Source organism: Dendropsophus ebraccatus, chromosome 1, assembly GCF_027789765.1.
Source record: "Dendropsophus ebraccatus isolate aDenEbr1 chromosome 1, aDenEbr1.pat, whole genome shotgun sequence".
In the NCBI taxonomy this organism is placed as follows: Eukaryota; Metazoa; Chordata; class Amphibia; order Anura; family Hylidae; genus Dendropsophus; species Dendropsophus ebraccatus.
The window spans coordinates 198,392,033-198,416,850 of NC_091454.1; the positions used below are offsets into that span (position 1 = coordinate 198,392,033).

The 24,818-nt window shown below is 48.8% G+C and overlaps 1 protein-coding gene across 1 annotated transcript; it reads left to right on the top strand.

Moving 5' to 3' along the window:
• The first annotated feature begins 1,771 nt into the window (after positions 1-1,771).
• TGOLN2 (trans-golgi network protein 2) lies at positions 1,772-13,243 on the top strand. The gene is made up of 4 exons (XM_069944223.1): positions 1,772-1,897; positions 8,306-9,999; positions 10,703-10,786; positions 13,008-13,243. Exons 1-4 carry the CDS (start codon positions 1,828-1,830, stop codon positions 13,011-13,013), a joined length of 1,854 nt encoding a protein of 617 aa, XP_069800324.1. The 5' UTR covers positions 1,772-1,827; the 3' UTR covers positions 13,014-13,243.
• Positions 13,244-24,818: the final 11,575 nt, after the last annotated feature.

Below are 24,818 nucleotides of genomic sequence, written 5' to 3' on the forward strand. Positions count from 1 at the left end.
TGGAAGGGCTGAATGTGTTATCCGAAGTGTGAGAACATTGCCGCTGGAGGAAGTATTGGAGTGGGTGGCATCTACCTTCCCTGCACTGATGTGGGGAGTGTAATAAGTGAGGGCCTAGAGTGGTCCTTGAAGGATGGGCCGCTAGCCGGCTACTCATGGGCCAGTGCTGTGTGCTTGCCCCCCAGGCTAAAATTTGCCAGCCAGCCCCTGCTCTCTGCCCATGCCATAAACTCCATTCCATGCTCGGGCAAAATCTGCCGTCTGCCCAAAGAATTGACATCTCAATTCTTTGGGCGGACGGCAGAATCCGCCCGAGCATAGAATGAAACCTATGGGATCAGGGGAGAGTCAAGCAGAAGACACAGGGGCGAGTGGCGGAATCCACGGGATGATATACACACGGATTCCGTAGGGTGAACACACCCTTTTAACCACATTCCATTATTGCGGTCACTGTTTGAGGCAAACCACGTATAATGTGTCGTGCATCTTGTAGTCAGTATGATGGGGTCACCCAGCTTTCCCAGCATCTTGTAGTCAGAATGATGGAGGTCACCCAGCTTCCCCAGCATCTTGTAGTCAGTATGATGAAGGTCACCCAGCTTTCCCAGCATCTTGTAGTCAGTGTGTAATGGAGTTCACACGGCTTTCCCAGCACATTGTAGTCAGTATAATGGAGATCACCCAGCTTTCCCAGCATCTTGTAGTCAGTATGATGGAGGTTACCCAGCTTTCCCAGCATCTTGTGGTCAGTATGATGGAAGTTACCCAGCTTTCCCAGCATCTTGTAGTCAGTATGATGGAGGTTACCCAGCTTTCCCAGCATCTTGTAGTCAGTATGATGGAGGTCACCCAGTTTTCCAGCATCTTGTAGTCAGTATGATGGGATCACCCAGCTTTCCCAGCATCTTGGAGTCAGTATGATGGAGATCACCCAGCTTTCCTAGCGTCTTATGGTGAGTATGATGGAGATCACCCAGCTTTCCCAGCATCTTGTAGTCAGTATGATGGGGTCACCCAGCGTCTTGTGGTCAATATGATGGATATCATCAGCTTACCCAGCGTCTTGTGGTCAGTATGATGGAGATCACCCAGCTTTCCCAGCATCTTGTAGTCAGTATGATGGGGCCACCCTGCATTCCCAGCATCTTGTAGTCAGTATAATGAAAGTTACCCAGCTTTCCCAGCGTCTTGTGGTCAGTATGATGGAGGTCACCCAGCTTTCCCAGCGTCTTGTGGTCAGTATGATGGAGGTCACCCAGCTTTTCCAGCATCTTGTGGTCAGTATGCTGGAGGTTCTGATATGTATCAGGAAACCCTGAAGGCATTTCCTGATGGCTTCCCAAATCGTGTCCTACAACTCCCAGCATGCCCTGATAAACTGGGGGAAGTAATTTTCCACAGATTACGGATAAATTATCTGTTGGATATAATCATTACAAGGCTTATAGCGGGGATGGGAAACCTTTGGGCCTCCAGCTGGTGTAAAACTACAATTCCCATCATGCCTTTTGGCAGTCCAAGCATCCAAGCATCAGCTGGAGGGCCGTAGGTTCCTCATCTCTTGGGTATAGCATAGTTGCCCAAGAAACAAATGAGACTGTAAAATATTTTTAGCCATGACGTTTACAGATTTCCGAAACTTTCATCATCTTTTCACACTTTCCACCACTAGGTGGCGCCCGAGAACAATCCTCACGGTGCTCGAGCAGCAGCCATTTTCCTCCACCACAGAAGCCCCGCCCCCCGGGGTGTACCAACGTGGCGGCTGCTGTCTGACCGGAAGCCGGAAAACTAACAGGAAGTGTAGCAGAAGATTCCACTGCGATGGCTGCTCGTGTGTGCTGGCTGCTGCTCCTGTCCCTGCTGCTGGCGGCTGTCCTGTCTCCGGGTGACGGTGAGAAGTAACGCGGTGCCGGTTCTTATTGAGGGGGGTGACGGAATGAATGAGCCGGGGCTTCTGGGCTGTCACTTTAATTGTTGACATCCACTTCCGGTCTGAGGTCTCTGACACCTGTCACCTCTGACCTTATAGTCTGCTGACAGCCCTGGTATAGGAGGGTATTGATTCTCAAGATGTATGATGTGTGTTTATGGCAAAATAGCTGCTTAGTGTGATGGAACTGCAGGGCATGATGGGAGTAGTAGTGGGGATAGGAGAGAGCCATCATGTGTAGGGGGGGGGGGGGATAGGAGAGAGCCATCATGTGTAGGGGGGGGGGATAGGAGAGAGCCATCATGTGTATGGGGGGGGGGGGGATAGGAGAGAGCCATGATGTGTTTGGGGGGGGGGATAGGAGAGAGCCATCATGTGTATGGGGGGGATAGGAGAGAGCCATCATGTGTAGGGGGGGGGGATAGGAGAGAGCCATCATGTGTATGGGGGGGATAGGAGAGAGCCATCATGTGTATGTGAGATAGGAGAGAGCCATCATGTGTAGGGGGGGGGGATAGGAGAGAGCCATCATGTGTATGTGAGATAGGAGAGAGCCATCATGTGTATGGGGGGGGGGATAGGAGAGAGCCATCATGTGTATGGGGGGGGGGGGGGGATAGGAGAGAGCCATCATGTGTATGTGAGATAGGAGAGAGCCATCATGTGTATGGGGGGGGGGAGGATAGGAGAGAGCCATAATGTGTATGGGGGGATAGGAGAGAGCCATCATGTGTATGGGAGGGGGGGATAGGAGAGAGACATCATGTGTATGGGGGGGGGATAGGAGAGAGACATCATGTGTATGGGGGGATAGGAGAGAGCCACCATGTGTATGGGGGGATAGGAGAGAGCCATCATGTGTATGGGAGGGGGGGATAGGAGAGAGACATCATGTGTATGGGGGGGGGATAGGAGAGAGCCATCATGTGTATGGGGGGATAGGAGAGAGCCATCATGTGTATGGGGGGATAGGAGAGAGCCATCATGTGTATGGGGGGGATAGGAGAGAGCCATCATGTGTATGGGGGGATAGGAGAGAGCCATCATGTGTATGGGGGGGATAGGAGAGAGCCATCATGTGTATGGGGGGGATAGGAGAGAGCCATCATGTGTATGGGGGGGATAGGAGAGAGCCATCATGTGTATGGGGGGGATAGGAGAGAGCCATCATGTGTATGGGGGGGATAGGAGAGAGCCATCATGTGTATGGGGGGGATAGGAGAGAGCCATCATGTGTATGGGGGGGATAGGAGAGAGACATCATGTGTATGGGGGGATAGGAGAGAGCCATCATGTGTGTGGGGGGGATAGGAGAGAGCCATCATTTGTATGGGGGATAGGAGAGAGCCATCATGTGTAGGGGGGGGGGGGATAGGAGAGAGCCATCATGTGTATGGGGGGGATAGGAGAGAGCCATCATGTGTATGTGAGATAGGAGAGAGCCATCATGTGTATGTGAGATAGGAGAGAGCCATCATGTGTATGGGGGGGGGGGGGGATAGGAGAGAGCCATCATGTGTATGGGGGATAGGAGAGAGCCATCATGTGTATGGGGGGGGGGGATAGGAGAGAGCCATCATGTGTATGTGAGATAGGAGAGAGCCATCATGTGTATGGGGGGGGGAGGATAGGAGAGAGCCATAATGTGTATGGGGGGATAGGAGAGAGCCATCATGTGTATGGGGGGGGGGGGGACAGGAGAGAGCCATCATGTGTATGGGGGGGGACAGGAGAGAGCCATCATGTGTATGGGGGGGGGGGACAGGAGAGAGCCATCATGTGTATGGGGGGGACAGGAGAGAGCCATCATGTGTATGGGGGGACAGGAGAGAGCCATCATGTGTATGGGGGGACAGGAGAGAGCCATCATGTGTATGGGGGGGACAGGAGAGAGCCATCATGTGTATGAGGGGGGGGTAGGAGAGAGCCATCATGTGTATGGGGGGGGCAGGAGAGAGCCATCATGTGTATGGGGGGGGGATAGGAGAGAGCCATCATGTGTATGGGGGGGGGATAGGAGAGAGCCATCATGTGTATGGGAGATAGGAGAGAGCCATCATGTGTATGGGGGGGATAGGAGAGAGCCATCATGTGTATGGGGGGGGGACAGGAGAGAGCCATCATGTGTATGGGGGGGGGGACAGGAGAGAGCCATCATGTGTATGGGGGGGACAGGAGAGAGCCATCATGTGTATGGGGGGGACAGGAGAGAGCCATCATGTGTATGGGGGGGACAGGAGAGAGCCATCATGTGTATGGGGGGGGGGGGATAGGAGAGAGCCATCATGTGTATGGGGGGGGATAGGAGAGAGCCATCATGTGTATGGGGGGGGATAGGAGAGAGCCATCATGTGTATGGGGGGGGATAGGAGAGAGCCATCATGTGTATGGGGGGGATAGGAGAGAGCCATCATGTGTAGGGGGGATAGGAGAGAGCCATCATGTGTATGGGGGAATAGGAGAGAGCCATCATGTGTATGGGGGGGATAGGAGAGAGCCATCATGTGTATGGGGGGGGTGGGTAGGAGAGAGCCATCATGTGTATGGGGGGGGGATAGGAGAGAGCCATCATGTGTATGGGGGGGATAGGAGAGAGCCATCATGTGTATGGGGGGGGGGATAGGAGAGAGCCATCATGTGTATGGGGGGGATAGGAGAGAGCCATCATGTGTATAGGGGGGGGATAGGAGAGAGCCGTGATGTGTGTGTGGGGGGGAGAGAGCCATCATGTGTATGGGGGGGACAGGAGAGAGCCATCATGTGTATGGGGGGGGGGTAGGAGAGAGCCATCATGTGTATGGGGGGGGGTGGAATAGGAGAGAGCCATCATGTGTATGGGGGGGATAGGAGAGAGCCATCATGTGTGTGTTGGGGGGGTGGGGGTAGGAGAGAGGCATCGTGTGTGTGTGTGGGGGGGGGGGGGTAGGAGAGAGCCATCATGTGTATGTGGGGGATAGAAGAGAGCCATCATTTGTAGGGGGGGGGGGGGGTAGGAGAGAGCCATCATGTGTATGGGGGGGATAGGAAAGAGCCATCATGTGTAGGGGGGGGGGGGTAGGAGAGAGCCATCATGTGTATGGGGGATAGGAGAGAGCCATCATGTGTATGGGGGGGGGGGGAATAGGAGAGAGCCATCATGTGTATGGGGAGGGGATAGGAGAGAGCCATCATGTGTATGGGGAGGGGATAGGAGAGAGCCATCATGTGTATGGGGGGGGGGTGGAATAGGAGAGAGCCATCATGTGTATGGGGGGGGATAGGAGAGAGCCATCATGTGTGTGTTGGGGGGTGGGGGTAGGAGAGAGGCATCGTGTGTGTGTGTGGGGGGGGGGGGTAGGAGAGAGCCATCATGTGTATGTGGGGGATAGGAGAGAGCCATCATTTGTAGGGGGGGGGGGGGGTAGGAGAGAGCCATCATGTGTATGGGGGGGATAGGAAAGAGCCATCATGTGTAGGGGGGGGGGGGTAGGAGAGAGCCATCATGTGTATGGGGATAGGAGAGAGCCATCATGTGTATGGGGGGGGGGAATAGGAGAGAGCCATCATGTGTATGGGGAGGGGATAGGAGAGAGCCATCATGTGTATGGGGAGGGGATAGGAGAGAGCCATCATGTGTATGGGGAGGGGATAGGAGAGAGCCATCATGTGTATGGGGAGGGGATAGGAGAGAGCCATCATGTGTATGGGGAGGGGATAGGAGAGAGCCATCATGTGTATGGGGAGGGGATAGGAGAGAGCCATCATGTGTATGGGGAGGGGATAGGAGAGAGCCATCATGTGTATGGGGGGGGGGGGGGATAGGAGAGAGCCATCATGTATATGGGGGGGGGGGGATAGGAGAGAGCCATCATGTGTAGGGGGGGGATAGGAGAGAGCCATCATGTGTATGGGGGGGGGGATAGGAGAGAGCCATCATGTATATGGGGGGGGGGGGGATAGGAGAGAGCCATCATGTATATGGGGGGGGGGGATAGGAGAGAGCCATCATGTATATGGGGGGGGGGATAGGAGAGAGCCATCATGTATATGGGGGGGGGGATAGGAGAGAGCCATCATGTATATGGGGGGGGATAGGAGAGAGCCATCATGTGTTAGGGGGGGATAGGAGAGAGCCATCATGTGTATGGGGGGGATAGGAGAGAGCCATCATGTGTATGGGGGGGATAGGAGAGAGCCATCATGTGTATGGGGGGGATAGGAGAGAGCCATCATGTGTATGGGGGGGATAGGAGAGAGCCATCATGTGTATGGGGGGATAGGAGAGAGCCATCATGTGTATGGGGGGGATAGGAGAGAGCCATCATGTGTATGGGGGGGATAGGAGAGAGCCATCATGTGTATGGGGGGGATAGGAGAGAGCCATCATGTGTATGGGGGGGGTAGGAGAGAGCCATCATGTGTATGGGGGGGATAGGAGAGAGCCAATCATGTGTATGGGGGGGATAGGAGAGAGCCATCATGTGTATGGGGGGGATAGGAGAGAGCCATCATGTGTATGGGGGGATAGGAGAGAGCCATCATGTGTATGGGGGGATAGGAGAGAGCCATCATGTGTATGGGGGGATAGGAGAGAGCCATCATGTGTATGGGGGGATAGGAGAGAGCCATCATGTGTATGGGGGGATAGGAGAGAGCCATCATGTGTATGGGGGGATAGGAGAGAGCCATCATGTGTAGGGGGGGGATAGGAGAGAGTCATCATGTGTATGGGGGGATAGGAGAGAGCCATCATGTGTATGGGGGGATAGGAGAGAGCCATCATGTGTATGGGGGGGGGGAGATAGTGAGAGAGATATTAGGTGAGCATGCATGTGTATGGGGGGATAGTAATAGATGTTAGCGGAACGTGCATGTGGGGGGAGGGTAGTGAAAGATGTTAGCGGAGTGTGTGTGGTGTATAGGAGAGAGCGGACGGCTGAGCGTGCATGTGTATAAGGGATAGGGAGAGAGAGCTGTCAGCTGAGTGTTTATATGTATGGGGGGGGGGATCAGAAGGGAGAGGTGTCGGCCAAGCAGCATGTGTGTGGGGGGATTGGGACCTCTCCACCACACTAATCTGTTACATGGTTATGCATGAGGCCAGGTACAGTTAAGTAGCACCTCCTCACCCCTGCTGTTACCTAGGGATCCAGAAGAAGCCTCCATATTATACCAGGGCATTGGAAATCTTACACCCTAAGACCCCAGAATAGATAGTGTTGCTGACATTTAGTGACAGCTGTTACTCATCCGGAGAGTAAGTACGTGGCCTAACTTCCCTTTCCCCAATAATCTTAACAGGTAGACAAAGACTGAAGAAGCTTCTTCGGGGACTTGGAAACTACATGTAGCACATGCCCTAAGGCCCAGTCCCCGCTTTACATTTGTAACCAGATCTAAAAGTAGAAAACTCATAAAACTATCACTTCTTACTTCCTGAAGACTCCACTGCAGCGTATGGGAAAGGAAAGACGCTTGCATTGTATGTGCACAGTGTGAATTCTGTCCCCGCACAGGCGTCTAAGGAGTGTGATCAGACTTTAATTTGCTTCTGTTAAAAATCTCAAGTCTTCCTGTACTTATCAGCTGCTGTATTTTCTGCAGGAAGTGGTATTTTTTCCAGTCTGGAGAGCAGCAGAGGTTTTCTGTGGGTATTTGCCGCTGCTCTGGACAGTTCCTGACATGGACAGAGGCGGCAGCAGAGAGCACTGTGTCAGACTGTAAAGAATACACCACTTCCCGCTGAACCTACAGCAGCTGATAAGTACTGGAAAACTTGAGATTTCTCAAATTACAAATTTCTGGCACCAGTTGATTTAAAAAAAAAAAATCCTATTTTGACAGGTTACCAGTGTACCTGTGCAACGTAGAGGCAGATTGTGTTGCGAACACACCCAGAGATGCCAGACAGGTTATGTAGATGAGCACACACGTCTCCCATAACCTATAATCTGCTATTTACAGGTTATAGGTATGGGAGATCAATGTCCAAGGTGTTTTGCTGCTGGATCACGTGTTTATATGGCTGCTTCTCCCTAGTAAAGAGAGAGAAAATAAAGTATCTGCTAACAATAAGGAAATAAATCTGCAAGCAACACAAGTGCAGCTCCGCGTGTCCCCAGAGATCATTGGGCGCATGCTTAGCCTAATGCCTATCTTTCCTATAAGCCCACCCAGGCAGCTTGTGGACGGGATAGGGGGCAATGCACTGTATTGAGCACTTTTACTATCAGCTGACAGTGCCTTCTTTAGCTTGTCTCCCTGAGATCAGTGATGGATTTACAATGGTGGCTTGATGGGCATTTGCTATGATTGCAGGATTGTGCCTGGTAATTCTAGGGTAGTTTATAATGGTGATGTTAGTCATCCATATACAATTATTTTTTACAGCCGTGCCTGTCGGTCCAGAGAAAAATGTAAACTTGAAGTCAGACAACACAGACCAGAGTACCGGAAACCAGGGCCAGTCCGAGGCTCAGGGTGTTAAGCTAGTAACGGAGACTGGTGTTGGGGAACCAGAGCAACAAGGCAATGCCCCACCCAATAGCCAGCCTGATGCAGATGTGGAGGAGCAAGATACTGAAAAAAAGAACCCCGAAGATGGAAAAGAGTCTCATGCAAAGGACACTCGGGTTGGGAAAGACTCTAACACCAAGGACTCTCAACATGGTAAACAGCCTGATGTGAAGACCCCCGAGGGTGGGGAAAAGTCTGTGGGGAAGACCCCCGAGGGTGGGGCAAAGTCTGTGGGGAAGACCCCCGAGGGTGGGGCAAAGCCTGAGGAGAAGACCCCCGAGGGTGGGGCAAAGTCTGAGGGGAAGACCCCCGAGGGTGGGGCAGAGTCTGAGGGGAAGATGCCAGAGGGTGGGGCAAAGTCTGAGGGGAAGATCCCCGAGGGTGGGGCAAAGTCTGAGGGGAAGACCCCCGAGGGTGGGGCAAAGTCTGAGGGGAAGACCCCCGAGGGTGGGGCAAAGCCTGAGGGAGAGACCCCCGAGGGTGGGGCAAAGCCTGAGGGAGAGACCCCCGAGGGTGGGGCAAAGTCTGAGGGAGAGACCCCCGAGGGTGGGGCAAAGTCTGAGGGAGAGACCCCCGAGGGTGGGGCAAAGTCTGAGGTAAAGACCCCGGAGGGTGGGGCAAAGTCTGAGGTAAAGACCCCCGAGGGTGGGGCAAAGTCTGAGGGGAAGACCCCCGAGGGTGGGGCAAAGTCTGAGGGAGAGACCCCCGAGGGTGGGGCAAAGTCTGAGGGAGAGACCCCCGATGGTGGGGCAAAGTCTGAGGGAGAGACCCCCGAGGGTGGGGCAAAGTCTGAGGGAGAGACCCCCGAGGGTGGGGCAAAGTCTGAGGGGAAGACCCCCGAGGGTGAGGCAGAGTCTGAAGGGAAGACCCCCGAGGGTGGGGCAAAGTCTGAAGGGAAGACCCCCGAGGGTGGGGCAAAGTTTGAGGGGAAGACCCCCGAGGGTGGGGCAAAGTCTGAGGGGAAGACCCCCGAGGGTGGGGCAAAGTCTGAGGGGAAGACCCCCGAGGGTGGGGCAAAGTCTGAGGGGAAGACCCCCGAGGGTGGGGCAAAGTCTGAGGGGAAGACCCCCGAGGGTGGGGCAAAGTCTGAGGGGAAGACCCCCGAGGGTGGGGCAAAGTCTGAGGGGAAGACCCCCGAGGGTGGGGCAAAGTCTGAGGGGAAGACCCCCGAGGGTGGGGCAAAGTCTGAGGGGAAGACCCCCGAGGATGGGAAGGAGTCAGAAGTAGATCCAGAAGACGAGGGGTTTAACAAAGTGGAGAATTCCCAGGAAGAGGGGCAGAGCGATAAAGGGAAGGACGAGACGCAAGATGGCAATGACCTGGACAATGAAGATGACCGAGATTTGGAGGACAACGAAGACACTGATGGCTTTGACGCTTTGGACAATGATCTGATTAATGGTAATGCTGCTGAAGAATCACCAGGGAAACTAGAAAAGTCACCACCTGGAAATAAAGAGAACATCGTTTTCCAAGACGAGTCAGAAAGCAGCCATTTCTTTGCCTATCTGGTCACCTCAGCTGTCCTTGTTGCTGTACTGTACATAGCCTATCACAACAAACGCAAGGTAAGCAATGTTAATTCTGCTAAAAGACAGGTTATATTCACAGCGGCTGTCTGATACCGAAACCATAGACATTTTATCAGTGAATTCGGTAGTAGTAAATCAGTAGTGGGTTGGTTGAGGTCTCTCGTCTGTCCACCGGAGAAGAGATCATCTTGTTGAGGACCCTTCACATCCATATATCATATAGGGGGAGATTTATCAAACATGGTGTAAAGTGACACTGGCTCAGTTGCCCCTAGCAACCAATCAGATTCCACCTTTTATTTTCCAAAGAGTCTGTGAGGAATGAAAGGTGGAATCTGATTGGTTGCTAGGGGCAACTGAGCCAGTTTCACTTTACACCATGTTTGATAAATCTCCCCCATAGATCGCAAACTCAGTTCACTGTGTAATACCTTGTTTCTCCTGTGGGGGCACTGCAGGCTTATTGGGCACTTGTCACCAGGTTCTTTCTGCGCTATAGAATTATGTAAATCTTGCAGACAACATTTAGTGAGAAATCTGCAATTCATGATTTTTGTGCAGGATATAAGCTTTATACTTGTACCCACTATCTGTAGTGCTGAAATACTTGTTTTTCTCTTGTATTCCTTTTAGTAGTAACCGCCAGCGACATTTCCTAATTTCAGTAAGCGATGTTGAAATTTTCTTCCCTGAGTGAGTAACCTATTGGTTCCTTCTTGTTTCTTCCTGCCTCTCCCAGATCATCGCTTTTGCACTTGAAGGAAGACGCGCAAGAGGTGTTAGGCGGCCAAATTCAGGAGAGTACCAGAGATTGGAGCATAAGGTGAGGGTCACATGAGTGTGGAGCGTAGCTAAATCCTAAAGGGATTTTCAATTGAACATAGTATAGTTACTATGACTGTGGGTAAGATCATACCAAAAAAGGGGTGTGGTAACATGTGGGGGACGGTAAGTACCAAATTCTGACGGTAACAACCCAACACACACAGAGTTGATAGGGTACTCTGTTAATACTTTGTTTTAATAAAGTTATATCACTTTTTAATATAGCTTCATTAAAATAAATGGACTTTTTTTTTTCTTTTTCACTCAACACATGCCCCTCTGCTGCCACCAATGTTCATGTCAGGAACTGCAGGGTCCTGTCCACAAATGCCCCCACCCCTATGAGAATACATAGTACAGAGGGAGAGGCTTCTAGAGCCACAAGCAGAGCTGCTGCCTTGCACAGTGATAGTGATGGAAAGCTATCAAACATTGGATGCAACAGAGGGACACATGTCGTCCCTTACTGCTGCCACTCAATGGAGATTAGGAGGGGAGCATCAGGAACTGGGACCATATGGAACAGTTGTGGAAGGAGGATGGGGGCAGGTCAGTATGTTTAATTTCTGTAGCATCCAAAGTCTTAAAAAAAAAATGTCATCCTCACACAGCTCCCTTTAGGGTACAAACACACTGGGCGTATCTGCAGTGGAGATCCGCTGCAGATCCCTGTCCTGTACACTCTATGGGCAGACATGGGCAGACAAACTTGCAGCGGGATGGACATCCTGTTGGGCGTATGTCAGCAGTCCGCCCCGTCAACCTCTGCCACTGGAGCGTATACATCACCTTCTCCACGCTCCGGCTTGCTTCGGGGGTTCCTAGCACGTCCCGCTCGTCCAATCAGTGCGCTGCCCCGACGCAGCGCTCGGATTGGCTGAGCGGGACGTGAAGATGCTGGGAGCCCCAAAGCAAGCCGGAGCGAAGAACAGGTGAAGTATACGCGGCGGGCTGCTGACGTACTGGCAGCGGGATGTCCATCACGCTGCAAGTTTGTCTGCCCATAGAGTGTACAGGGCACAGATCCGCAGCGGATCTCGCTGCAAATTCACAGCGGATACACCCAGTGTGTTTGTACCCCAAGGGTGGGTTCACACTACGGAATTCTCGCGGATAAGCTCCCCGGAATTCCGTCGGCTGTCCGCGCGCACGGCCGCGTGCCTTTCCGCCGGCTCCATAGACCCCAATCTATGGGCCAGCGTATTCTGCTATCCGCCAAAGAAGTGACATGTCAGTTCTTTCGGCGAATAGCGGAATATGCCGGCCCATAGAATGGTGTCTATGGAGCCGGCGGAAAGGCGCGCGGACGTACTGCGGAATTCCGCTGATATTATTCACGAGAATTCATCAGTATGAACCCACCCTAAGGCTGGGTTCACACACAGTATATTTCAGGCAGTATTTGGGCCTCATGTCAGGTCCTCATTGCAACCAAAACCAGGAGTGGATTGAAAACACAGAAAGGCTCTGTTCAAACAATGTTGTAATTGAGTGGATGGCCGCCATATAATGGCAAATATTTGCTGTTATTTTAGAACAACGGCTGTTAAATTGAAATAATGGCCGTTATTTACTGTTATATGGCGGCCATCCACTCAATTTCAACATTGTGTGAACAGAGCCTTTCTGTGTTTTCAATCCACTCCTGGTTTTGGTTGCAATGAGGACCAAATACTGCCTGAAATATACTGTGTGTGAACCCAGCCTTAAGGTGTATTCCAGTTTAGGACCTTAACAATCTCAAGAGCGGCCCTCGACTCCTTTTGTTTTAAATGGAATGGCAAGTGAGCAGGCATGCCACCACTGCATTTGTTGGGTATGGAGCTACCAGAGATAGCGGAGTACAGCACTTGGCTCTTTAACAACTTTATAGGCAATGAATGAAGCATTAGTTCGCTTGTCAACTTTTCACTTAGTTCGAAACGGAAAATCGCAGGAAGGGAGGGGGGGTCTGCTGGCGGACTCTGTTTCACACTTTAATAACTTAAAATCAGAATAACCCTTTAATAAAAGCAAAATCTGCTGTACACATATTCAACATTAGGTGGCGCTGTAGGCTCTGAAATACTTTGTCCCTCTTTTCCAGTGCCAGGAACAAGGAAGCAACTTTTTTTTATTTGTTTCCACTCATTTACATAGCTCACATTTCCGAGGCACAGCACTGGCTCATGACACATTATATAGCGGTACAGTCTGAGACGACCTTCTTTGTTTTTCAGATTTGATCCCTGCGCGGCCTTCAGTACGATCTGTCAGCTAGGACGTTTGCCGAATTGTCACAGATTTCACTCAACACTCCACTTACAAATGGCGATGGAATCAGCACCCTGTGCCACCCTAGTCGTATAGATTACCCACCTGTGTACTCCAAGACTTCTATCTGGGAAGAAGGAACTTGCGTCTTTGGTAGTTCACTCTTAAGCTGTATTTGCACATTAACAAATTGCTTGTTCGATCTGTTGTCACTCCAGTTTAGTATATCGTACAGTGTGACAAATCTTTTCACTGCTGTTATAGGGGGTTATCCCAAGATGACAGCTTATCGCCTAGGATAGAAGATGGACATGGGGCCCCCACCATTCATGGGAGTCGGACCATCACCATCAGCTATCCTATAAATAGGTTGTAATCTTCTGATAACCCCTTTAAGCGACATATTGTATATAAGCTGCGAGAATAGAAGAAGATTTTCTCCAAAAATCCATAAAATCACAGGTTGATACAGGTTCTTCATCCGTGTGTTGTATCTGTATTCAGGGAAGCATGATGTATATCGCTATATAAGCAGGCTTTCCCGGGTGCAGATATGACCAAGAAATCAATGTACGACAAAAGAGAACAGCATGTATTTCACTAGTGACCTTTCCTTCATAGGAGGAAGTGACTTGTAGAGAAAAATGAACAAAATCCCCATCCCCTTATCCTGTGTATACGTGACTTACATAACTTATCTAATGATATTGTGTTTAGGTTCATGGTTTTTTTTTTTTTTTAAAGTGAAATTCTGCATTTATATGGTTTACAGCCACTTAGTTTTGGAGCGACTCTCCGCACCTTGTACCTACCATGTAGACTGGTGCACTTTATACAGGGTCTCCTGTAAGCTCTTGTATCTGTATATGGTGAGGATGTCTGCAGTGTCTGTGTGGGTCGCCAGTACCACCAGATTGGCTCGAGGTCTTTAATAGGGACTTTCTTGACACCAGCTATGACTACATAGTGATGGAACGCTCTATTGTTTTCATGTATCCCGGACAGTGACCTTTCCTGGGATGTCCACCCCTCTATCGGCAATGGGCAACAAGGCTGTAAATGATTGTAGTAGAAAAAGTTGTGATCACCACAGGGTTATGCACCCATAGGACCTGTGTATCATGCACCTATCCAATGTACAGGTACACTTCTAGCACCTTCTAGACTTTATACTGTAATATCTTCCTTTTTAGGTGCAATGTTTCCTCCGGAACTTTAACGTGGGTATCTTCCACTGCATTGCCATGTTCCAATGGAGGGATAGACAATTAAGGTCCCTATACACGTTAGGGCCCTATTCCACAGTAACGATAATCGGCCAGACCGGCCCCATTTGGCCCAATTCGGCCAATTATCGTTCCGTGAAATAGAGAAAACAATCAGCCGATCGGCTGATCGTTCATTTAGGGCCAGACCTAAAATCATTGTTCCCCCACCGCGCATCGCTACGGTTGAATAGCGGTGCGCGGCGGGCGACCGACGATTTGAGAAGCAGCAGCAGCAATACATTACCTGTTCAGGCTTCTACTCCGCGCTGTCTTCATCCCCGGGTCCCGCACGCTCTATCTTCAGAATGGCCGGTCAGCTGACTGAGCGCTCAGCCAATCACAGGCCGGGACCGCCACGTGGCCTGTCAGCTGACCGGCCATTCTGAAGATAGAGCGCGCGGGACCCGGGGATGAAGACAGCGCGGAGAAGAAGCCTGGACAAGTAATGTATGATGCTGCAAGGGCTGCAAGGACATCGGTAACAATGTCCCTGCAGCCCTCGCTCAACGATCATTGGGCCGTGGAATAGGCCCAGTAAACGAGTGGCGATCTAGCAGATCGTTGATCGGGCCATCCTCGGGCCGTGGTATAGGACCCTTAGAGTTTTGATAGCCATACCAACCGCTCTCTCGACTCTCCACCAGCAGATGAAGTCGTGATGGAAAATCACTGTCCAACCCCTTTGTTTCGGAAGAGATAAGCCGTAGAGAGCTCTGTCACTGATTACCCCTTCCCTCCCCAAAGTGAATACAGGAACTCGGCCGTGCCATAAATTCCTGTGTATGGGGAGGACAGGGGCTGGTCAGGAGAGATAACCGATGGCTGAACGGCCAGCTATACTGTGCTAGCTATTAGAGTGCGGCCACATGCACTGTTTCCAGATTAAAATTTCTTTAGTAAAATCCACAGTGGCATATGTGTATGTTCTAGTGTGAATTTGGAGAAGAATAAGCTGCCATTGTGTTTGGAAGAAAAAAACTCCACCAAGTGTGACCCTTACCCTTTCGGAGTTATAACACAAGAAATATCACGAGAAATGTGATTTAGCAATAGTTTGACTCTTAAAGGGGTTATCCAGGCTTAGAAGCATCGTAGCTACTTTCTTGCAAAAACAGCACCACCTCTGTCCTCAGGATGTATGTGGTATTACAATTTAGCGCCATTTACTTCAATAAAACCGAGCCACCAAACCCCAAACTGAGGACAGGAGAGGTGCTGTTTGTGGATGAAAGCCGCTATGTTTTTGTAAGCTTTGATAACTCCTTGAAAGGGGGTTTTCAGGAATATTTGGTTGATGACTTATAGTCATGATAGGCCATGTATTGCCCAGGCTCCAACATATACACTGTGAATAAAACTGGAAGCAGATGGTTCTTCTCCGTATATAGTGGACTTGCTAGCTTACTGCAGCGCGACTCCCATCTAAGCAGTGACCTAGTATGAGCACTATACAATGCCAAGGCTTCCAGCTTCATACACTGTGTATACATCCACTTGTCACCAGTCATCTGAGGATAACCCGTCAATCATTATGCCTGAAAACCCCCATAGATCTGTATTCTTTAGGACTGTGTTTTGCACTATATAAAAAGAGAGAACTCAATATATACTATTCATTTTGTGGTACAGTAGCTTAACGTGTTATGTTGTAGAAAGGATTATTTCGCTTTATGACGGGTGGTTTAAGTGCAGCTTAGAGTGTATAGGACTATATTCTGTATGTATACAAGAGCCACTATAAAGCCATATACATCAGATCAATGTCAGCTGAGGAAACCATCTGATGTGAATGGCGGCCTCCTGACTCTCCCCTAACATCAGATGGGAGAAGAGAGAGAAGGATCAGGCATGTTGGATGTCAACTGCCCAATCCTTGTGTTCTAGGAGGAGAGAGGTGTCTGGCAGCGATATGTGTTCCCTTTAAGTAATAAGCCAAGCTGCCACAAGATTACATTTTCTTCATGTCTAAGGATAATGTTGTATATTATGTGATTTTCTTTAAATTTTTTAAAGCTTTTTATAGTTCATTGTTTATAAGATTATTATAATTTGTTATGTCTGTTCATTCCCATACGGCTATGACGATTGTGTAACTTATTTATGATTTAATATATGGGATTTTACATTAATTTAGTTGATAATTGGTGAGGCTTGTCACCTGAGCGGATATTATGTGAATGTTAATAGGGAGGGGTGCCTGTAGGATCCAATCAGAGGACTGGTTTCACTTTTTAGTTTTCATAAAGTTGACATTTGATTGGCTGATATAGAAAACAGGGGTATTTTTAAAGGGATATTCCTGCTTTTACAAAAAAATATTTTGCTGACGGCTTGGTAAAAAAAACAACAACTATGTCTGCCTATTCCCAGTCCTCTGCAGCTCCATTTTAGCTTTTTTTTTGGCTTTCTGATTCTTACCTCTTCTGTCTGCCTCTGAGACTCAAGGCAAGGTCTGTCTGCTCAGCCAATCACAGGCTGCAGCGGTGCCCTGTCCTAGCCTGTGACTGGCTGGTTCATCAGGTAGGTCCTCCCTTGGGCTCTCAGACAGAAGAATCAGATGACTGGAAGGAGCTGAATGGGAGTTGCAGGTAGACCAGGGTAGGTAAGTATAATTTTTTTTTTTTTTAAAGGGGCAGTGCGGCGCTAAGAAATTATTCACAAAATAATACACATTACAAAGTTTTATACAACTTTGTAATGTATTTTATGTATGTGGCCCCCTTCCCCATGTTCCCCGCCCCCCGCCCGTGGACCCGGAATTGTAGTGCATTATACATACCTGATATGCGTCGACCCCCGTCCGCCGTCTTCTGACAGTGATGTAATCTTCGGGAGGCTGGCTGACCCGCTCCTGCCGGCCCCCCTCTGCCGCGTCATAACTGTGCTCAGCCGCGATTGGCTGAGTATAACTGTGCTCAGCCAATCGCGGCTGAGCATAGTTATGACGTGGCAGAGGGGGTCCGGCATCAGGAACGGCAGGAGCGGGTCAGCCGGCCTCCCGAAGATTACATCACTGTCAGAAGACGGCGGTCGGGGACGACACGAATCGGGTATGGATAATGCACTTCACTTCCGGCTCCACGGGCGGGAGTCGGGGAACACGGGGAAGGGGGCCATTCACATACTTTGAATGTGTATAACTTTGTAATGTGTGTTATTTTGTGAATAATTTCTTAGCGCTGCACTGCCCCTTTAATAATAGATGATGAATTTTAAACACAAGGCCCAGCACGGAATGGCCGCCTTCCTTTTAGGTGAAAGGATACTACCACATGCTCGTAGGGTCACTGTCAGTGACCTGACTCAGGGAAGCACCAGTTTGGGCAGAATATTACATGTGTCAACTATCAGGTTTTCAAGGGAAAAGCTTAAAATAATAAAAAATTTGGATTTATGACAATGTTAACAATGTGAACATGTTTATGTAATTTAACAGCGGTAAACGTATAGCGGATCAGTCATCTCTCCAGACATGTCTGTTTTAGTATATATAGGTATACCCTGTAAATAGCATCTTTTATTAAACTCTAGATTGGGCTGATCCTTGGCAATCATCGTCAATGAGCATTGCTAGACATGCCAATTCAGCCTGTGTTAAAGTGTCAGGGAGCAGACTCCTGTGTTGGCAGCTTTTTTGCCAAGAACAAAAGGAGAGTTGACCATTCTCCCCTGATGTGTCGGTCGGAGAGTTGAGAGGACCCCCCATACCCTCTAGACCAGGGATGGGGAACCTTCGGCTCTCCAGCTGTTGCAAACTACAATTCCCATCATGCCTGGACAGCCAAAGCAAAGCTTTGTCTGTCCAGGCATGATGGAAATTGTAGTTTTGCAACAGCTGGAGGGCCGAAGGTTCCCCATCCCTGCTCTAGACAGTTGGCTGCTCATGCTGAAATTGGCCGCCTCAGCCGAATTTTTACTGCTGTAAAGGGGTCTCAAAGGGAGTTGTCCTGGATAAGAAAAAGCATGACTACTTTCTTGCACAAACAGCACCACCCCTGTACTCAGGTTGTGTGTGGTATTACAATTCAACTCTATTCACTTCAGTGGAACTAAGCTGCAAAACCTACACCCAAACTGAGTACAGTGGAGGGCTGTTTCTGCAAGAAGGCGGCCATGTTTTTTTTTAAGCCTCGACGACCCCTTTGAAATAGACATTACTGGAGAGTGTTTTTGAACTTGCGTTTACTGTTTTGTTTGTTTTATTCATATTTTTTTTGTGAGATGTTTAATCTACCAACAACAATATGGAATTGTTTTTTTTATGTGAAATTGTTCTGTGCCACTTTTAGTCATGGGGTTTCAATCAGGAATAAGGGGGTGATTGTGGTGCTGTATAAAGATGTAGGAGAATAAATGATTTATGTTTTTAGTTTTTGGTTGGTTTTAAATAAACCTGAGGAATTTGCACCTTTCAAGACTGGACTCCTAGTCATTTCTTTACACACACACTCACACACACACACACACACACACACACACACACACACATATATATATATATATATATATATATATATATATATATATATATATATATATATATATATATATATATATATACACACACATACACAGTATATTATATTGAAGACAAATATCGGCCATTTTAAATAATATAACATAGAACACAATGGGACCGTCCCCCTAAATGGAAACTATACAGTAATCCAAACAAAAGAGAATAATACAAAGTCTTGACAATGCCAAAAAATAGATGAGAAGCAAACATGGTTAGGCTAGGTTCACACTGCGTTTTTGCACTCCGTTTTTTTGCAAAAAACTGATGCATTTGTGTGCATCCGTTTTGAACCGTTTTTCCATTGACTTACATTGTAAGAAAAAAATCGATCAAAAAGGATCGTTTTTTTTGAAGGACACAAACATAGCTGACACTACTTTTGTGTCCATTAAAAAAACTGATCCGTTTTGATCAGTTTTTTACAATAGAAGTCAGTGGAAAAACAGATCAAAACAGATGCACACAAATGCATCCGTTTTTTTGCAATAAACAGATGAAAAAAATGGATTGCAAAAAATGCATTGTGAACCTAGCCTTATTGTGTTGCTCTTAAGAGATGAGAGAACTTAAGGCCCTATTACGCGGAACAATTTTTGGCCGTTATGGCCCTGTAATAGAAGGCAACAATCAGCCGACATGATCGTTGCTTTCATTTGTCTTTCAACATGTTAAAAGACAAGCGGCAATGATAGCAACGATCTGCTATCGCCGCTCCATGGGATAGGAGCGGCGGCAGCGGACCACAGCTATCCTCTGTGGGCTGCCCAGATGATCACCCGGGTAGCCTCCCCTGTACCCGCCTGCTCGCTGCCGGCGTGTGCAATAGCGGCGGCAGCGAGTAGGGAACGAGGACCAAACAAGCGCTGACAGCACTGACTAGCTGAGGGGATGATTGAATTGGTACAGGGAATGGGGTCAGCAACAATCTTGATCCAAGAAGGTACCAAAGGGGGAAATTGCCTGAAGGGCACTGCTCAAGTCCTTTGAAGGGTTTGATAGAAATGGAAGACAATTTGTCTGCCCACTTGAATACCCTGGTATAAGGAGGATTGTCCCAAATAGTGCCCTAGTGGCCCCCTTGTCTCATCCCCATACCCAAGCTGGGAGAGACAGGTGAGTTTGCGGGTCAGTGTAGAGGCCTCCACAAAGGTTCAGAAGGAGCCAAAGTTAATTGAGCCCCATCCTGAGCCAGTCCTTAGGGGCTCTTCAGCATCTAGTGTGTGGAGGATGGTTCGGCACCCTCTCAGTAAGATGGCTCAGCCTCCATTTACACTCGTATTCTTAATGTCAATAATCGTCTTGTGGGGCTTGAACCCAACTCTGTTTTACAAAAAGACGTATTTATGTTACATCAGGTACTGCAGACCATATGGTTGTAGTGTAAATGCTTATAAACCATCCGCACCTTCTGCTGAGTTTATAACATTTATTCTTGTTTTATTGCTTTTTTGTTTCCTTGTCTTGTGTTTCTATAAACTAAATCTGTCTGTGTTTTGTTCTAAAATTCTGGGTATGGATATTGGCATTGGTTCAGCTCTCCTGCTGTAATTGTCCTCAGTTTTCCGGGAAGACATTGCACTAGACTTTGTAAGGAATTGTGCAGATTCAACCACAAGGGGGTTAGTGAAGGATGCCATTTATTTTTGATGCAAAACCGGATTCAAACTGGAGACAGGACAGGAGAGGTGCCGTTTTTGGAAGAAAGTGGCTATGTTTTTCTAAGCCTGGATAACCCCTTTAAGGGTAAGGAATCAATCTTAAAGTCCCAGAAAATGCTTTTCGCATACTCCCTGCAACTAGAAAGAGTATTCACCAACACTGAACCTCCTGGCATCATGTATCCGTGCGGCTGTGTCAGTACAGTACCGTAAAGATTTAAACTGATTCAGAGCTTTTGCCATCATAATGATACATGATACTAAGAGGTCCGTGAATCCGGTCCCTTGCATATCGTCTGTATATATGGACAGAATGTGTACATATCGCCTCTATAACTACCACTACTACCGGTTATCCTGCCGTAACCTCATGTAACACTGATTGGGGACCAGAGATCTATCAATAACTGCAAGCGGAACGGGAAGAAGCTGCCGGGGACCATACCGATAACGTAAAGCCCTGTTACCGACAAGTAAAACTAATGACAGTCTTCTTTTTAACCTTTATATTAGCTGTCCATCATTCCATACATAACAGCTTCCTGTAGACACCTCGGCCTTTGGAACTTCCACACAAAGATGAACACACATTACTTTGTCCTGAATCATATTTCTCGTGAAGCCGGTAGAGATGAAGAAAGAACTTAGAGGGGAATTGTTTCTTGCTTTTCTTGAATGGTGACTTTCTTTGCAACTTTGGAACAGTCTGTAGTTGTAACAACACTTCTGCTTGTCAAAGTTCTAAAAATTAACTGAAAAACTATATTTATATATAATCATACAAATTGCCTATACAATCAATTGTTTAAAAGCAACCACCAGATGCAAAATACCAATGCTTTACATAAAGGACAACCTTCATGCAGTTTTGCGTCAAACATTTCTTTGCTGTGTGCATAAGGCCTTACCCTACTGTTATGGGTATCATTGGTCTCAGCACTGGGAATGCCACCAATCTAAACATAGTGATATATCAGAAGGTTTTTAAAAGGCAGATACTCTTTAATGATTCTACTGATAAGGTATATGTCATCTTCCTCATTATTCTCCTTGTACCTCCTATGGAAATTGTACGTTACATGGAGGTGAATCAGCCCAGTAGGCTAATATAGCCCTGTGCAATAAGGCCTGTGATCAGTGGGTTGTTGACCTGCCTAAAAATCAATTAAAAAAAACTGCACTGTGTAGGAGCACCCACTCCGCCGCCGGCCTTTGAGTGCTGCTCTCCTCCCTGCCATTCCTCTCAGGATCCCAGGAAAATCTGGATCCAATCCCGGTAAACTTCTCCCAGTTTCCCAGGATTGGATCGAGCTTTTTCCCGGCAATGAGGGAGAAGTGGCAGGGAGCGGAGCAGTGCTGATCAAACGAAGCACTTCGCTTGGTTAAGATTTTTAATTGAAATCATACATATACAAAAAGTATATTGGAAAATTGTTTCACTTTATAAAAAAAAAAAAAAACATTAATTTTCTCAATTCAGTATTACCCTTTAAATATGCACAACTTTTTGGCAATGTTGAAAAGTAAGTCTTGCTTTTCGGTATTGTTGAGAAACAGCATCCATATTGTAAGCTTTAGAAGATGTGGTGTGAACTGAGGCTTACTGTACATCAGCCTGTGTGACCCATCTTAGTAATGACTTGGTGACGGCTCCCGGCCGCTCCTTTATTCTGATATTATGGTGAAATGTGTTGACACTAATTCCCTTTATCTTTGCTGAGCTTTCTGTATCAGGACAGGGTTATTGGGGGAACTATCTTAACCGGCATTATGAATTAGTTTCTGAACACTGCAATAAGTATTATAATAAACAGTCTACAAAGTCCAAGCTACTGCGGGAAGTCGGGTGACAGTACTTTCTCTGGTGAGTAAATAACATCAGCAGCATAACAAAAACTGATTAGAACCGTCATGTCTGCCTTTAGGTTGCAATCGCTCATGCTGATCAATCTGGAAAACATTGGTGACCATTGGTGAACACATGAGTTCATGGTTTTGGCAGCATGTGTTTATCGGCAGGTGCGAATAGGGCCTTACATGGGTTGATGTGACCTATCAGACCTGCCAGAAGGATTATATAAAAGGCCTTTTAGTGTACATTACCATAGTTGCCAACAGTCCTGTTTTCACCCGGACTGTCCCGGATTTGACAGGCCAGTGACGGCTAAGTAATGTCCCGAGTTTGTCCCGGTAAGCTCCGCACCCTGTGATGCCCCACCCCCGTAACGGCCCCCAATGCATTGAAGCCTAAGCATAGGCTTTTTGGCTGGAGGCTGTGTATTCTGCCTCCAGCCACCAAAGGCCGCTCTCTCCTCCCAGCTACAGGGCCTGACAGTGAGGTCACTCACTCCTGCCTCTGGGATAGAAGAGCCCTAAGGAACAAGATGGCCGTATGCTGCAGGGAGCCAGGTAACAAGGTGACCACATGAGGGGGATTATGCTGAGGGACTGTTATACAGTGTATACCAGTCACAGCTCTGATTTACCTGTCTTCCAGTATACTAGCCTCTCACACCAATGTATAGTTTATAATCCCCCTCGTGAGGGCTCCTCATTATACGACCAGTATTATACAGTGCTGTGGAGGGGGATTATGCTGAAGGTAATAAAGCTCCAGTCATCCCCCAAATCTGCCCCAGCTACCCCTAGTCTCTCCCAGTCAGCCCCAAGTCTGCCTCAGCTACCCCCAGTCTCTCCCAGTCAGCCCCAAGTCTGCCCCAGCTACCCCCAGTCTTTCCCAGTCACCCCCCAGTCTGCCCCAATCTCCCCCAGCTACCCCCAGTCTCTCCCAGTCACCCCCCAGTCTGCCCCAATCTCCCCCAGCTACCCCCAGTCTTCCCCAGCTACTCCGAATCTGCCCCAACTACCCCCTAGTCTCTTCCAGTCTGCCCCAGCTCCCCCCAGTCTTTCCCAGTCTGCCCAAGTTTTCTCTAGTCTGCTCCAGTCAACCTCAGTCTGCCCCAGTCACCCTCAGTCTGCTCCAGTCACCCCCAGTCTGCTCCAGTCACCCTCAGTCACTCTCAGTCTGCTCCAGTCACCCTCAGTCTGCTCCAGTCACCCTCAGTCTGCCCCAGTCACCCTCAGTCTGCCCCAGTCACCTTCAGTCTGCTCCAGTCACCCCCAGTCTGCTCCAGTCACCCTCAGTCACCCTCAGTCTGCTCCAGTCACCCTCAGTCTGCTCCAGTCACCCTCAGTCACCCCCAGTCTGCTCCAGTCACCCCCAGTCTGCTCCAGTCACCCTCAGTCTGCTCCAGTCACCCTCAGTCACCCCCAGTCTGCTCCAGTCACCCCCAGTCTGTTCCAGTCACCCTCAGTTACCCTCAGTCTGCTCTAGTCATCCTCAGTCTGCTCCAGTCACCCCCAGTCTGCTCCATTTTCTCCCAATTTCCCTCAGTCTGGTCCAGTCACCCCCAGTGTCCTCCAGTCACCCCAGTCTGCTCCATTTACTACCAGTCTCCCCCAGTTTGCTCCAGTTACCCCCAGTCACATTCAGTCTGCTCTATTCATCCCCAGTCACCCTCAGTCTGCTCCAGTCTCCCCCAGTGTCCTCCAGTCACCCCCAGTCTGCTCCATTTACTACCAGTCTCCCCCAGTTTGCTCCAGTCACCCCCAGTCACCTTCAGTCTGCTCCAGTCACCCTCAGTCTGCTCCATTCACCCTAAGTCTACCTCAGTCACCCCCAGTATGCTCCAGTCACCCCCAGTCTGCTCAATTTACTCCCAGTCGTCCCCAGTCTGCTCCAGTCAACCCCAGTCTGCTCCAGTTTCCCTCAGTCTGCTTCAGTCACCCCCAGTCTGCTCCAGTCACCCCCAGTTTGCCCCAGTCTGCTCCAGTCACCCTCAGTCTGCTCCAGTCATCCCCAGTCTGCCCCAGTCTGCTCCAGTCACCCCCAGTCTTTCCCAGGCCAAGTCATTCTTGACAACTTTCTTACAACTAGTCTCCATTTACTTCAAAGGAACTGAGCTGCAATACCACATGCAAAGAGTGGTGCTGTTTCTGGAAAAAAGCTATGTTATTCTGATCCTGGATAACCCCAGCATAATTATAATTTTAGAAGTATATGCTATTTTATAGGGGTGTTCTCCCTTAGGAAGATTGCTTCCACTCTGTGTACCACCATACAAGGTCCATGCATGCAGCTTAGTAAATGAATGGTATTACCTATACCTGGTTGTCTAGATGCTGATACAGGCGTGTACTGATCACACAGACAGCATATACTGTAGATGTCATCATCCTTTTTATTACAGAATTTCCTTCCTGTACTTTCTACAACTAAGTCTGGTCAGAGGTTACTAGACAGACACTGCTATTTCTTAGAAACTACATGAG

Bases quoted from the DNA above. Each gene is read 5' to 3' on its own strand.
- TGOLN2 (XM_069944223.1), top strand. From the start codon at position 1,828: ATGGCTGCTCGTGTGTGCTGGCTGCTGCTCCTGTCCCTGCTGCTGGCG. The intron at 1,898-8,305 runs GTGAGAAGTAAC...TATTTTTTACAG, and splicing joins TGTCCTGTCTCCGGGTGACG to CCGTGCCTGTCGGTCCAGAG. The intron at 10,000-10,702 runs GTAAGCAATGTT...TGCCTCTCCCAG, and splicing joins CCTATCACAACAAACGCAAG to ATCATCGCTTTTGCACTTGA.